We start from the raw sequence: 15803 nt of genomic DNA, 5'->3' as shown, positions 1-15803 counted from the left end.
GTGCTCCATAAACACCACCCTTTAGAGTGAAGGGAAGAAGCGGGGAAGGAAAACAGGGTGGAGGCGGCTGCCAGGTGGGATGGTGGGCCAGGTGGGCACCTCCCTCAGGACGGCCCGGCCACCTCACACGCCCAGGGCCCAGGGCGGCCCGTCACTGGCCGAGTCTTTTCCCACCACTGCCTGGTTGGGTCCAAGGTGGCTGGTGGAATTCAAGGCCACTAGACCAGACAGGAAAAGGCCACGTCACCAGTCCGGGTGTAATCCAAACCAGATGTGGCCTCAGTGGCTTCCAGGCCCATGGGGGTGGTCACTGTGGGCCTGGCCCAGGCCCAGAGGCAGGAAATGGTCTTGGAGGAAAGCTTTCTGGGCTGGGGCCAGTGGGAAGGGCAGCCCCACTGAGGGGTTAACCCTTCTCAGCCCACGGGCGGGGGGAGTGCCCCAGCAGCACAGCCCACCTTGGGGGGCCCAGGGAGGGACGCTGCGGGAGGCGCTCTGGCCTGGCCTGTGGGCCAAGCGGATCATGCAAGGAAGAGGGCAGTCCACAGCTGGCACCTTGGGAACCGCAAGGGACAGAGCCTCGGCCCGACCTGCCCAGGGTCCAGCTTGGCCCAAACCAGAGACTCCCCCCTCCATCAGGGCAGCTCCAGAGTGAAAAGCCTTTTGTCCCCGTGATCACCAGGGATGCCAGCCATTGAGAGGGTAGGCACCCAGGCCGCCCAAGAGGGGCCCCCAGCTCACACCTGACTGTGCTCTGCAGCCCCAGAGAGAACAAGACCTCTCTGAAATCCTCTTTCCCACCCACATTCTCTGCCTCCAAGGAGCAGGGGAGGCTTAAAGGAGGCCCCCAAATAACCCAAACAGCTTTCTAAGATGCCTTCCTGGGAGGAGATGGAGAGGGGGTCCCTCAGCCCTGGGCCTTGGTCCTGTGTTGGCTTCTTGCCCAGGACTTGTTCATTTGCTGTGTGGCCTTGGGAAGGTCACTTTCCCTCTCTGGAGCCTGTTTCCTTACCTGTGAAATATGCTAAAGCCCACCCCAGCCCATCCCTCCACTGTCCTCATGGCCGTAGGGGTGGCAGAGGAGAGCCTGAGGCTGCCATGGTCACGTTACAGAGGAAGAAACTGAGGTGTGGCTGGGAGTCTGGAGGCCTGGGTTCTGGTCCCAGCATCTTCCCCTTTGGGCCTTGGTTTCCCCAGCTGGATCCCAGCCTTGAGTTTCTGCTCTGGCTGGACACGGCCTCCCCCCTCCCCCTCGAGGTGACTCATCCCTCATCATCGTGCTGTGTGGCCGAGGCTCAGCCTGGGTGGGGGCCAGGGAGGCCGCAAGAACCACTCAGAGGAAACCGCAGGCCTGGCCCAGCTGGCAGGTGGCAGGGGACGGCGGGCTCCGGGACCTGGGGCCCCGCCCACCAGCAGGCCTCCCCACAGAGCCCACACCAGGCTCCTGGCCCAGGTTCCCAGCCTGAGGAGTCACGCACAGGTCCCAAAGTCCCCCAGGCCCACCCCCCGCAGGGCACCTGCACAGCGGGACTCTGCACCCACCTGCTGGAGCAGGGTGGAGCGCTCTGGGCCCTGGCTTCAGCCCCCGGGGCAGTGTTTGGAGAGGGATGGAACCAGCTGCTAGGCCTCACCCGGGTCAGGTCCAAGGTTGCTCGAGGCAGGCAGAGCAGGGTGAGGGGCAGGGCCCACCTCAGTCGGGGTTCAAACCCTGGCTCCACACCAAGTGTGTGACCCTGGGCCAGCGGCAGACCCTCCCTGGGGCTCCCCCTGAGCTGGGAAGCAGCAGAACGCTCACCCGCTGGCCCCGAGAGCGGCCCAAGTGGTCGGAATGGGGCTCACTGCACCTCCGCCACCCCCCCACCCCACCCCCCACCCCGACCTCTGAGCCCCTGCAGGCCGCACCACTCTGACCCGGCAGGGAGGACGGCCCTACCAGGCTCCGACCACCTGCCCTCCAGCTGCCCCTGCCAGGGGAGGCAGCCCCCTGCCCTGCTCGGCTGCCTGGCAAGTGGGAGGGACAGAGAGCAGGACTCTGCCCTGGGTCCCCTGGGCACCCTCACCACCGCGGGCACCACAGGCCACCGCGCCTGCCCACGCCTTGATTCTGCAGGCAGCGGGGGAGCTTGCTCCAGAGCCTCGCTCTGGAGGCAGAAAGTCCATTTCCAGCCCCAGGCCCTGACCCGCCTTCCAGCGCTTCAGTTCCCCTTTCTGAACTGTCCCCTCATCTGACAGCAGATCAGAACAGCTCCCTGAGCCGGGCAGTGGCCCACACCTGTCATCCCAACAGCTCGGGAGGCGGAGGCAGGAGGATCGGAGGTTCAAAGTCAGCCTCAGCAACTCAGTGAGACCCTGTCTCTAAATAAAGACGATGACCCCCCTGTGCCACGCTCCTGGTGCCCCAACCTGATGGAGGCAGAAATGATACAGTCCCGGTAGGAGGACTAACGACATGACACATGCCAGCCCTTAACCAAAGCCTAGCGATCACTACCACCCAGTCACTGTGGGCTGCTGCTGCGCCCTCCCTGCCACAGGTGAGAAACCTGGGTGCACAGCAGGAATGCCTCTGGCCCAGATGGCGAGCTGGGCGCTCTGGCTCCTAAGCCTGCGGGGGTGCCCAGCGCTCAGATGGACGTCGGAGAGTGCCCACCCGCACCGCGCAGAGGGAAGGAGGCCACGTCCGCGTCCAACCTGTACATTTATTTACAAGGCACAAGCTGAGAGCAGGTTGGGGGCTGCCCAATGGCCTTTGCACTCCTCCGGGACCTGCTGACCCCTGCATCTGAGGCCGTGGGTGCCCCCTGGGATGGGTCCAGAGTGGCCAGGTGGGGCGGGCTTGACCCTCAGGCAAGCTCAGGGGTGGTCTCCTGTGTCCCCCAGCCTCTCCCGGCCCCCTGCCAGGCCTGGGCGGGGCGTCCCCCTCTCACACAGTTCCTGTGTGTTGGTGGTCACCAAGAAGGCTGCGGGCGGCCAGATGGTATGTGCAAGGCCTTATCTGCCGGGAGTGGGCGGGGCCTGAGGTCCCCCTTCACAAAGCCTGCTTCTTCCGGGGCAGCTGGGCCTGAGGAACTGGGGGCTGCCTTCCTGCCCCCTCGGGGGGCCTCCGCCCATGACTGCAGGAGCCCCAGCCGTCCCACCCCAGCTAGGAGCAAGCCCAGGCCGGTGGGCAGAGCAGGGGCCACCAGGGCAGCAGTTCAAAGGGAGCCAGGGGGAAGGGGAGTGGCCGCAGTGGCCCTTGGTGTGGTCTGGGGTGCGGTGGACAGCCAGAGCCGGTCTGGGGGCGTTAGCTGGATGGACCTGGCCACACTCCGAGCGGCTCGGCTCGGGTCGGGGAAGCGTCACTGCGCGGAGGCGTGGGGAGCCCCGAGCCTCCCTGCCCGGCGCAGCCTTGTCCTGACCAGCCCGCCCAAGGATCTGGCCTGCCCTCTCGGGCCTTCTGGACTGTGTGGCCTCAGCCCTGGCCACTGTGCGGCTGCGTCCGGGCCTCAGCTGCTCCGGGGGCTCAGACCCCTAGAGCCATCAGGGACCCCGAGCTGCTGATCTTCTTGAAGCGGTTGGCAGCGCTGACAGCGATGAAGTTTTTCTAGGGCAGGAGAGAGAGGGGTCAGGGAGACCCCGTGAGGAAGCTGAGCGTCCTCTCAGGGTCCCCTTCACTCCAGGAGGGCCAGAGGCCGGGGCAGGGACGGCCCAAACCAGCTACAGGATGGCTTCCTCCATTCATTCATCAGATTAAGTCAACCAGGCCAGAGCCCAGACCACTCTAGTGGCTCTAAGTAAAAAACCTCTTGTGGTGGCAGATAAGTCCCTCTGGCTCCTGTCCCTTTGTTTCTCTCTGACGTCATTCCTACCCCTCACTCACTCTACTTTCAGCTATACTGGCTCCTACCTGTTCATTGAACTCACCAGCTGGCTCTGCCACAGGGCCTTTGCACTGACTCTTCCCTCTGCCTGGAATACTCTTCCCTCAGTCCTGGCACAGCTCACTCTGTATCTCCTAGAGGTCTCCCTTCACAGGCTTCTCGGCGAGCCCTCCCTGACTGCTTATTTATAAGTGCAGCCTCTCTCCTGGCACTGCTGATTGCCCTCATTTTTTCCTAGAACCCATCCAGCCTTAATCCATTCCAACAACTCTCCATTTTCCACCCAAGGTAGTCCACAAGGATTGGGATCATGGTCTCTTGTGTCCACGGATGCCTAGAAGTAGTGGCTGTTTGATAAATATTTGGAATATGACCCCACACAGTGACGGGGTCAGAGACACTTTCCTGAGCCCCGGCCCCTGATGAGCCCCTCCCCAGATGGAGGGGTGGGCGGAGGGCCCCACTCGGGGGGAGGGAGGCCAGCCCTGTTTTCCAGGCCTGGTGGAGGAAATATGCCAGGCAGGGCTGGAGGGGCCGGGGTCTGGCACGGGGACTTCTCCGCCCACCTCCGGCGCCCGGCGGTACCTTCCAGCGCCTCTTCATGAGGTATTTCTTGAGCAGGATCTGGGACTTGAGGCGGCGGTTGCAGCGCTTGGCTTTCTCGGCCAGGTTGTTGAGCCAGGGGTGGGCCAGGCACTGGGCAGCGCTCATGCGGGCCCTGTGGGAGGGGCGTCAGCAGGGCGATGGTGGCACGGTCCCCACCCTCCCCCGCACAGTCACACGGAGGCTCACCCCTGATCCTTGACGATGAGGTTGGAGACAAAGTCTTTGGCCTCATCCGACACGGCCTCGAAGGTCTCCTCGTCAAAGTACCAGTTGGCAGACAGGACGTTGTTCAGGGTCTCTGTGTCGTCATCTCCCAGGAACGGGGAGAGGCCGCTCAGCCTGGAGGAAAGAGGTGGCAGGGGGCCGGGGGGTGAGACTGGACCTGCAGAGTGGGCGGGGGGTGGGCAGAGCCTCGGAGGCACACCATGTGCTGGAAAGACCCCCGGCTTCCCAAGTGGGACAGACCTGGGTTTGGATCTGGCTGGGTGACTTTGGGTAAGTCACTTCCCCTCTCTGAGCCTCACTCTTCTCATCTGAAAAATGGGCATGATCATCCCAGCTCCCCAGGGAAGATGAGGAAGGACGAGTGCAAGGCCCGGTGATGAGCGCACAAAAAGTCTCCACTGCCCCTCTGCCCCGCCCGGGTCGCCTGCAGCCTGCCGTCCAGGACCCTGGGCTGAGATGCTACGCCTCTGGGGGCCTGGGCTTTTCCATCTATGAAATGGGTACAAAAGCCCCTTTCCTGGTTCTCCCAGTGGGTGGGCCCACCTCACCAGGACCCCGGGGCCCACCTTGGCCTCTGCTGCCCCTCCCGTGTACCCCAACCAGCCCCACAGTCGCCGCCCTCCCCCGGGGCTCACAGCATGTAGGTGATGACCCCCAGGCTCCACATGTCTGTCCTGTCGGAGATCTGGTCATAATTCACCACCTCAGGTGACAGGAACTCCGGGGTCCCAAAATTCACCTTCAGCTTCTCGTTGGGGTTGTACCTGGGGGTGCGATCACCAACTCAGAGCCCCAGCCTGCTCCGGGCACTCTCTGCCCTGCCCTGGCCCTGCCCACACAGAGGCCGGCCCTGCTGTCCCCCGCACCCAGGTGGTACCTCCGTGCCAGGCCAAAGTCGATGATCTTCACCAGGTGGCCCGTGGTGTTGACACACAGGATGTTCTCTGGCTGCGGAAACGGGGTGACCTGGATTGGCCTCTGATCCTGCTCTCTGTCCCTCTCCACCCAAGACCAGGCTCCCCGACGCGAGGCCCAAGTTGCCAGTGTGGGCAGCCATCGGGGGCCATCCACTCTGACTGTCCCTGCACAGAGAGGAGGCTGAGAGCCCCGGGGGACTCGCAGGAAGGCTCAAGGCTGGAGAACACTCCGTGGGTTTGGGTCGGACTCCCCTCCCTCTAAGCCACAAAGAACCACGTCCTAGCGATTCTGAGGGGGACTGAGGTCTGCAGAGGAGAGAGGTGTGCCCGGGTGGGTGGCCAGGGCAGGGCCACCTCCAGGCTGTGGAGCGCCAGAGTCCCAGGCCAGAGCACACCAGCCCAGGGCTCCCAGGGCTGTGACCCCAGGACGCAGCTGCCATTCACCCCTCTTTATGGCCGAGAAAACTGAGGCTCAGACTCAGAAGTGCCCTGGTGGCCCAGAAATGAATGACAGAACCAAGATCTGAGCCTGGATTGTCAGACTTCAGCACTGGCCTCCCGACGTCCCCGCCAGCCAACAAGGTCCCGTGGTACACTCTACGGGGTAGGCCTGGGCGCATGGAGTGCTTGTGGGTTGGTGCAGGGCAGGGACCCTCTCTCCCAGTCTCCTTCGTCCATCAGTGACCAGCTAAAGCATTCAGCAGGTGCTCAACAAGGCTCCGAGGAAATCTGCTTGTCCAGCTCGGGTGAGTGTGAGGAGGACACGCCCAGCCTGTTTCCTCTTCCTGAACACGACCCAGGACCAAGCCCAGTCCAGGGCAGACACAGGAGGGTCCCCGTGGTTTAAGGCAGGTTCCACATAAACCCGGCTCCTTCCTGGAGACGGAGGCCCAGCCTCAGGGGCCTCCTGCAGTAGAGGGAGACAGGACCAAAGTCCTTGAGCCCCTGGGTCTTCGCCACGACCCGGCACTAGGTCCCTCTGGGTGTCTGATTTGAGGTCTTTAATCAAACGCTTCCTGAGGCCTTTGCAGAATCCATGGGCTCACTCGGCCAGACACAAGAGACCTCCACGGTTCGGCCGGGTCCCACCAGGACAAGGAAAAGAAAGGCCCAGGCTGCGGGCACTTGAGGGAACAAGCAGACTCGGGCCTCCTTTTGGAGATGCTCAGGCCAGAGCATCCCCAGAGGTCCCCAGAAGCCCTGCCGCCGCGAGTCCTGGAGAACAGCCTTGGGCTGGGGAGCAGCCCACTCTCTTGATCCTGGCAAAACCCTTTTTTGATGAAGATCTTATTGTCATCCTGAAAACCACTGCAGGTCGACCTTCCCGGGGGCAGTGCATTTGATTGGGGATCCTGTTCTAGTCCCCAAAGAAACTGGCTTTCAGAGGGGAATGCAGGCCTCCCATGTCCCCACGCAGGCACCAGCTGCCCCCAGTAACTCTGGGGTCACCTTGATTCTTTCCTGCCCCTGCCCCCACTCAAACCATCAGCAAATCGGCTTGGCCCAGGCCCCCTCCCTCTCTGAGGGTCTCCCCACAGTCTCCTGAGCACCCCACGCCCGCCCTGGCCCCGTGGAGCCATCTCTTCACCCTCCTCCCTCATCATCACAGGATGGTGACAGGGCACTTTCACTACGCGAGGCCCAAGAGGCAGTTGGAAGGATCCCATGACCAGGCAGATTGAGCCTGTCACTAGGCGACCCCCGTAGTGTCAGAGCCACCTCCTGCCACCCGCTCCGACCTCCCAGTCTCTGGCTCTTGCCTGTCTCCGTCCTCGTTATTGTTGTGCACTTTCCTGTAACACTTTTAATAATATTTTTATGGGTATAGATGTATATATGTGTTAACCATTTCTTTTTTTTTGGGGGGGGGGTTGAACTCAGGGACTTAACCACTGGGCCACATCCCAGCCCCTTTCTCTATTTTATTTAGGCTCCGTCTCACTGAGTTGCTTAGGGCCTCACTAAGTTGCTGAGGCTGGCTTTGAACTCGAGATCCTCCTGTCTCAGCCTCCTGAGCCACGGGGATTATAGGCATGTGACACTGCACCCGCCATAGTGACCATTTCTAAGTGTATTTTTTTTTTTTCAATGTTAGAGATTGAACCAGGACCTCGCACATTTCAGGCAAATGTTCTACCATTGAGATACCCCCAGGCCTCCGCACATTCTGAAAGGTTTATAATGCTAATTACTGTAGTTATTATTAGTCATGTTATGAATGTCCGTTTCCCCCACTAATCTGTAGGTTCCCTGAGACAGGTATTCTGTCCTTTGTGGTCCTTACGGGAAGACCTGTGTTAGGGGTAGTCTAACCTGCTACTGGGCAGTCCCTTCCCATCACAGATACTTGGCACGTGTTTATCAAGTGAATGAATGAAATCGACCCAGCTGGTGTCACTGACGCACTTCGGCATTAACGTTTCATCTCTGCTAGCCTCGCCACTTACCCCACAACGTTAGCACCTGCTGTAAGGGTACCTGGCACTGGTGCGGCCCCTCCCTACTCCACACCTGGGCAGGTGTCACCAAGCTCCGGGCAGCCACTACCAGCCAACAGGAGTTGATGTGGTACATGATTCCAGGTAACCTCCCGACCTACTGCATGCCTGGTGCCATGCCAGGTCAGAAAGGGACATAAATATTTTCCATTAAACTGATGGTGACACCCACGTCTCCTGCATTGGTGCCTGGACAATATTCTCATTGGTTAGCTCCAAGAGGGCAGGGGTCGGTCTTTATTTGGTTCAGCCTCAGATCTCCACCATGGAACGCTGGCTGGCAGACAGCAGGCCAGAGACACATATTCATTGCTTTTGAATAAATGAACAAGCGCTCATAGTACCTATCACAGGCCAACACGGAGGCAGCTGCTTAGCCACCTGGATGTGAGACACACCGAGCCTGGAGCTCACGGGACTGTAGAGGATCCTTTAGCATCCAGGCCCGGTGGCTTACACCTGTAATCCCAGCAGCTCGGGAGGCTGAGGCAGGAGGATCACGAGATCAGAGGCAGCCTCAGCAATTTAGCGAGGTCCTAAGCAACTCAGTGAGACCCTGTCTGTAAATAAAATATAAAAAGGGCTGGGGATGCGGCTCAGTGATAAAGCACTCCAGGGTTCAATCCCCAGTGCCAAAGCAATAAAAAATATTCTTTAGCAAATACTTAGCACCGGACTAGAAGTTCCATGAAAACTGGAATCACAGGACCCCCAGCTCCTGGTACTCAGTAAGTACCCAGTGCCCTTTGAATCTGTTACTGGAACGATGGATGGAAGTAGGGGTGGAAGACCACTGGTGACAACGCGGACATTGGGTGTTAGTGGTTAGTGCCTCATCCCTTTTGGGAGCCCCTGCCCAGTACCTTGAGGTCCAGGTGCAGGACCCTCATCTTGTGCATGAAGAGGATCCCGTCACAGATCTGCCTGACGAACACCATGGTGTCCACCTCGGTCAGGTGGTAGTCTTCATCCACGATCCTCTCAAAGAGCTCGCCACCCTCGATGCTGCGTGCACAGACCGCAGTACAGGCTCACCCTGGGAGGCCGGCACCCACCCCCCGCACCGCCCCCGGGCTGGTACTCACTACTCCATGAACAGGATGATCTCGTTCGACGTCTCAATGGCCGCGTAGAGCTGGATCAGATTGCGGTGGTTGAGCTGGTTCATGACCTCGATCTCCAGCATCACCATTTCCTGGGGACCCGTCAAGCAAATCACTCCCTGCCTCCAGCCCCTACACCTCACCCCTGGCCAGACCTGCGGGTCCCTGCCTGGACCCCTGCCCAGCCTCCTTCCCTGCTGGCCTCTGTGCCTCTGTCTCCCCCCTTGCTGAGATCTCTCCTTGGAAGTCCACATCGACGTCACAACTGTCCACTGCATGCAGGGATCCGTTCCCAGACACACATCTCGGCCTCTGACCCCGTCCTGCAGCTCCACACCCCAACACATCAGCGGCCTGCCTGCCATTCCCGGGGAGGACTGAGAAGGAGCGCAAATCCACCGTTCCCCAGAGGAAGCCATGGATAGCACCTTCTCCACAGCCGATGGGCCCCGGCTTGCTCCCAGCACAGGGGCAAAACGTTAGGAACCACCTCAGCTTCCCGTGTCCCTCGCTTCCTCATGCCCCACACGGGAGCCACTGGTAAGTCCTTCAGTACAGGCCACTTTCAAACTAGATGATGTGCCGGTCATTTCTCACCTCCTCGCACCGCCTTCTTAGTCTAAGTCACCAGAATCCATCACTTTCAAGAAGTGTGCCAGCCTGTTACCACGTTGGTAGGTTGGTATTGGCTCTGGGTAGGGACATTCACACCATGGGAAACCTCAAATGCCACCCATCGGCCAGGCGCGGTGGCGCACACCTGTGATCCCAGCAGCTCGGGAGGCTGAGGCAGCAAAATTGTGCGTTCAAAGCCAGCCTCAGCAACTTAGTGAGGCCCTACGTAACTCAGTGAGATCCTGTCTCTAAATAAAATACATAAAAAGGGCTGGGGTTCGATCCCTAGTACCAAAAACAAAACAAGAAAAAAAATGCATTCCTTGCTACCATGCTTAGAGCCATGAAGGGCTGCTGTGCTTCAAGCTGCTCCGTGTGCGCCTGCTGTGCTCTGGGCCTTTGCATATGCCACACTCGGTCGCCTCTGTGGAAAACGTCATAACCTCACTTCTTAGCACCCCTGCTATTTCTGGTACTTGGTCCTTACTTTCCTGTCATGGTCCCTCTCCTCTTCCTCCTCCTTTTCTTCCTCTTCCTCCTCCCCTGTGCTGAGGATGGAACCCAGGGCTTTGTATAGGCAGGCGCTCTACCACTGAGCTACACCCCATAATGCCTTCTGCCTGAAACTCCTTCCTGCTCTCTCCTCCAGAACATCTCACTCTGAAAAGCCCTTGGTCAGGAGAAGCTGGTCCAGGAAGCCTCCCTGACCCCATGGCTGAGTCAGGGCCTCCCTGATCCCACTCCTGAGCCCCCCGCTCCCGAGTTGCGGCTGTGAACACCTGGGCAGGAGGCCATCCTCACCCCCACACCAGCCCCTGCCTCACCACCTGTGCCCAGCTGCCCGCCCATTACTCATGGCCTCTGCGCTGGGCCCAGGCTGGGGACTAGAGATACTTTACACCGGGCCCTTCCACCTTGGTGGGGACAGGGACTGTAGCCACACACTTCGAGACTCTAGTGCCCAGCACAGGGCCTGGCCCAGAGCCCACCCTCACCAGCAGGGCTGAACTGAACCCGCGTCATGAAGAGCCCAAGCCTGGAAGGGGGCAGTCCCCAGAGAAGTTCACTAACTGAAAAGTCTGGTGTGTGGTGAGGGCCCGGGCTCCTGCAGAGAGCTGTCTGTCCCTCTGTCTGTGCGGCAACTTCAGTGCCACGATTTTCCCACCAGGCAGAAGGTGGTGAGAGGTGCCCACTCAGGCACTGCCCGCCCCGCCAGCCCCCCCCCCCCCCGCTACCTTGTCTTTGGGGGTCTGTTTCTTGATGACTTTGGCTGCCAGCTTGAGGCCTGTGGCCTTCTCTGTGCAGGTACACACGGCGCCAAACTTGCCTCTGGAAAGACGGGAAGCTGGGAGTGAGGGGCTCTGAAGGGCAGGGGGTCAGCAGGGCCCTGTGCACTACTCCTGTCTTGGCCCCAGACCCGATGGTGACTCTGGATCCTCGTCTGGGAGGTAGGAGCCATGGCCCAAGCCAGCCCTGCTGCGCTCCGGAAGCCGGGTACCGGCTGAAGGCAGGCTGTGCTCAGGAAGGGCAGCTCCTGGGCAGGATGGCCCTGGAATGAACCCTTCCAGGCTTCGGAGGGGCACCCTGGGCCTCAGGGAGGGAGCTGGCTCTTTAGTGGTACCAGACCCAGCCAGGATTGTTACCAAGCAGGAACTGCAGGGTCACTGTGGTCCCAGAGACAGGAAAATCCTGTGTCTTTCCTCTGGGAACTCTGAATGACCAACGGTGTGTCCATGAGAGGGACAGCGTCATCTGCATGAGACAGCCTGTGCACGTGTGGGCACACAGAAATGACCGTCTCCACGTGACCCGTCCCCTAGTGAGCTGTGTCTGGGCCGGGGTCTGGGTGCCCACCCACCTCTGGGTCCCAGATTGGGGTCTCAGCTCTCACCCTCCCAGCGCCTCCTTGGAGTTCATGCTGAATTCACTGCTGACGTTTGCGGTCCTCAGCTCCACGATGCGGTGTGGGAAGGGGGCGGGGGGTGGTGGGCAATCGTCTGGGGAAGCAGAGCAGAAGGTCAGTGTCAGGACTGCTGGGGATGAACTCTGTCACCCCTTGTCTGCCTGCCTGGGTCCCTTCCAGGGAAGGTAAATTCACTGAATGATCACTGGGACACCAGGAGAGGTGCTAGGGGCCCAGTTTCCAATTTCCTGTTCCAGGACACCTAAAATAATCTTGGAAGAATCCAGTGTGCCCGGGCAGGACCATGGGAGAGCTGATAGGACTTCTGGGACCTTCCTACTTTGTAAGGCCGGGTACTCCATCCCCAAGTGTCTTTGTTTCTATTAAAACAACCAGTACAGCGGCCGCCAAGTGGAATCCCAGACACTGGGGCTGCTGGTTGGGGCTGGGACCTGCCCTCCCTCGCGGCTGATCTCGCCACCCGGACCCGGGCGGAGCAGTTCGGTGGGGGGATGGCGCCACCTAGCGTCCCCATGGGGAACTGCGGGCCCCGCGGGCCTGCGGGCTGAGTCATGGGGAATGGAAACCTCTTTATAAATAGCAGGAGGGGCAGGGAAGCCGGCCGGTGATAAATCAGACGGCCCTTGGAGGAGGTTCAGGTCCCGTCTCGCCGAGGATGTGATCTCAGGGCGGGGCGGGGGGGACGGAGGTCTGTGCCACCGCTGGGGGCAGGAGGCAGGGCTGCTGGCCGCCGCCCAGCCGCCAGGTCCTCCCACCCAGTCTGGGTGGCACTGTGCCGCTCACCAGGCAGGCTGGCGGGTCTCCCGGGGCACCTCGGCCGGGAGGGGGTGCGGGTGGCGTCCGGACACTGGGCTCTCCTGACCCCATCTCACCCACCCCAGCCCTGTAGCGTCCCTGTCCGGGCCCTTTCCGTCTTCGCCCGCTCCCCAGGTCCACTCAGACTCAGGGCTCTCTGCTGCCCACTCACAATCGCCCCTGGCTCCTTGTCCGCAGTCCTGCCCCATCTCATGCACAGTTCCGTGGTCCCTGGTCCCACACACAGACACCGGTGCTCCTCAGCTCATGAACTCTCTATGGCTCCCAGAAGCCCTTCCCCCCAACCTGTAGTTGACCAAAGCCGGGCGTTTGAGCCCTGGTCCAGATTGACCCTCAAGCCACACTGCGCTGCAGGTTCTTGCTCTAATAACCTGCCTGACTTTTTTTCTTTCTTTCTTTCTTTTTTCTTTTACTTCATTTTAGTCAAAGTAGAATAAAATCTAAATTGGGAGTCAGGCCGCCTTCGCTTATGCTGCAGGGTGCTTGGCTTCCTCTCTTCCATTTCTATCCAGAGGAAATACTTCCTGAGGCTGTGAACATTCAGTCTGGTGGGCCTGGGTGGGGCATGGCTCAGGGCCTTTCAGTCCCCTGAATGGGGACTCTTGGGACTGATGGGTCCCTCCCCTCCCCCCACCTCTAGGGCAACCCCAGTCCGCCTGCCCCTGGCCTACCCAAAATCTGGAAGCAGTCCTCTTCCCTGGCTGTCAGACAGAGGGCCTGCCCCACCTCCGATCTCTCTGAGGGAACAGCCTGGAACTCGATCCCCCTCGAGGTGTCCCCTTGCACCTTAGCCTGGCCAGCCTGGCCCGGGGCTTTGTCTCCGGCTTCCTTCTGGCTCCCTGCCTGGATGCTCTTCCCTCCTTCTGCCTTGGCTGGCCCAGGATCTGTGGGGTCAGGGGTCACCGGCACCCCTTCAAAGATGAGCTCTGGCACCTCGCTCGGGGGCTTCTCCACGAGTGGCTTCTCAGAGCTAGGAAGTGAGAACAGAGTTGACGCTCCCGGCAGCCGCCACCCTGCGCCTCGGCTCCACGCTTCCAGAACCTACCTCACCTGCAGTGCCCACCCCTGCCCCCAAATACTTCCAAATTCACTTTGTGCAAAATCAAGGAATGGTCATTACCTTGACCATCAACCCACTACTAGGTCATTGTTAACTATGAATGGGTTGCTGATATCATGTAGATACAGCTAAGGAGCTATGGAGCTGGGAAGGGGGGTCCTAGGGATGGAGCCCAGAGCCTCTAGCAGGCCAGCCAAACATTCTACCGCTGAGCCTCATCTCCAATCCTTTTTCTTTTTTCTTTTGAAACAGGGCCTCAATAAATTGTCCAGGCTGGCCTTAAACTTGCCATCTTCCTCCTTCAGCCTCCCAAAGTAGCTGGGATTACAGACAGGTACCACCTCACCCAGTTAAGTAGATCGTGATTCTTAAAAACTGTGACCATGAAATTGACATTACATGATTATCAGATTGCTATGGTGTGATCACTGTGGATGGCAACGTATCAGGAATGACTTCAGGTGTACACAACTGACGCAACACGGGACCTGTGCTGAATGATGGTTACCAAAGTATTAGCATTGACTACCAATCTATCAGTCATCTTTTCATATTACACCAGTAAAATTAGAATAAGAAGGATTATCCTTTCCCCCAAGGTCTTGGCCAGACCTAAGTCCACGGAATAAGGGGGACTCTTGACCCCAGATGCCTAGAAAAGGAAAGAAAAATTCAGCCTAGGTGGTCTTTGGGGATAGCTCCCACCTAACATTCCAGGTCTGGTTTGTGCAGGGACGAGATGTTTAACCAATGCCCAGGACAGAGGGACCTGGACCTCAGAACTCCCCTCCTGGAACCGAAGATGATGATATCCTGGCCAGCTAGGGGACCTGAGCATGACCCCGGGATCAGAGCCACCGCCCCCTCCCCACTCCCAGGCAGAGGGTGTTCACCTGGAGATGGCCGCGGGGCAGCTGGGGCTGTGCAGAAAGGCCGGGGAGCCCCTCCTGGCGGCGGCCTGGCCCTCGGCTGCCTTCTTGCCCACCTTGGGCTCTTCGGGGCCCTGGCTGCCCGAGGGTCCCTGCTCTTCCCTGGACTTCTTGACACTGGCCTCGGCCGTCGCCGTCTGCTGGGGCAGGGCTGCCGGCTGCCCAGCACTGCCCTCGGCAGGCCCCCCGCCCCCATCCCCCTCTCCCCCGGGGCCCTGGCTGCCCGCTGAGGGTTGCGCGGGGGCACCGTCCCCTTTCTCTGGGGTGGGGGCTTTGGTATCTCCCTTTGGGGGGCATGGGTCAGGATCTTTCTTGGGGTCTGGGGGGCCAGGGTCCTTCTCTGCAGCCGGAGGTCCTTCACCTGCAGCACCTGTGGGTGCCTCTTCTGCAAAGGAGGTGAGACATCCATCAGGACCCGCCCTCCTGGTCCTCCCTCCCCAGTCAGCTGGGCAGAGACCAGTTCTGGGCTCAGGTCTCCACTAGGAAATGGCTTGCAAATGCTGGCCCCACTGGGCCTAGGGGTCACTTGGTGGGCCCTAGAAATGAGTGCCAGGACCTCGGAGGCCTCCGTGGGAGGCTCTGTCCCTTTGGGTGGGCCTTGCTGTCCCTCCCTCCACCCCTTGCCTAAGGTGTGTAAGTGGGTCCCCAGGAGCCATCCACGGTGGCTTCACACCTCCTGGTCTCTCCAGGAAGGGCTTCCTGCAGGCCCTGGACCCAGCCCAACCCTACCCACAGATCATCCTGATGTCTGAATCCCCATGCACCATGCAAAGAAACTTCGGCACAGAACTCCCTCCGAGGAACTGCCCAGCCTTGGATTCATACACCCCTTCCCAAGCTCCTCCCTCCATCTTCGGCCCCAGCTTGGCACCTGTTGATGGGCTCTGGATTCCCAGCTCCACTGCTCCGTTTTCTGTCGCCATGAGGTGTAGGGAGGTGTGTGCTTCTGTTTGTCTAACTCAAGTCTTTCTAGCTGCAGAAAGAAGAGTGAGGTATGTCGAGCTAGTGAATACCTCCTGTGGTCTGGCTGTGGCCAGAGGAGGCCAAGGCCAGCTGACTTGAGGGTAGAGACGTACCTGGAGCAGAGAGGGGCAACCTGGTGGCTGCCTGTCTCGCAGCGGCTGCTCGGGAAGAGTTCTGGGGAGGTTGTAAGGGATTGGGCCCGGTGGGCAGAGGCGGAGGCAGGGGCACGGGCAGTGGAGGCGGGGACGGAGAAGAGGATCTCTTACACCAGGGGCCATGTAGCCCAGGCT

At 60.1% G+C, this 15803-nt stretch overlaps 1 protein-coding gene across 1 annotated transcript; it reads right to left on the bottom strand.

Moving 5' to 3' along the window:
* Positions 1 to 2682: 2682 nt before the first annotated feature.
* Mylk2 (myosin light chain kinase 2) lies at positions 2683 to 15732 on the bottom strand. The gene is made up of 13 exons (XM_026402149.2): positions 15627 to 15732; positions 15422 to 15523; positions 14515 to 14935; positions 13233 to 13531; positions 11713 to 11818; positions 11057 to 11150; positions 9189 to 9298; positions 8967 to 9108; positions 5566 to 5636; positions 5324 to 5452; positions 4650 to 4802; positions 4443 to 4575; positions 2683 to 3580 (listed from the first exon to the last, which is right to left on the bottom strand). The coding sequence occupies exons 2-13, from the start codon at positions 15471 to 15473 to the stop codon at positions 3500 to 3502; spliced, it is 1791 nt and encodes a 596-aa protein (XP_026257934.1). The 5' UTR covers positions 15474 to 15523; positions 15627 to 15732; the 3' UTR covers positions 2683 to 3499.
* Positions 15733 to 15803: the final 71 nt, after the last annotated feature.

This window comes from Urocitellus parryii, chromosome 6, assembly GCF_045843805.1.
Source record: "Urocitellus parryii isolate mUroPar1 chromosome 6, mUroPar1.hap1, whole genome shotgun sequence".
Lineage (NCBI taxonomy): Eukaryota > Metazoa > Chordata > Mammalia > Rodentia > Sciuridae > Urocitellus > Urocitellus parryii.
This window is presented reverse-complemented; position numbering and strand designations above follow the sequence as displayed.

Coding starts and splice junctions, on each gene's coding strand:
- Mylk2 (XM_026402149.2), bottom strand. CDS start 15,473: ATGGCGACAGAAAACGGAGCAGTGGAGCTGGGAATCCAGAGCCCATCA. Junction 5,637..8,966: donor TCCTGCACCTGGACCTCAAG/GTACTGGGCAGG, acceptor CCGTTTCCGCAG/CCAGAGAACATCCTGTGTGT. Junction 4,576..4,649: donor CTCATCGTCAAGGATCAGGG/GTGAGCCTCCGT, acceptor CCCCTCCCACAG/GGCCCGCATGAGCGCTGCCC.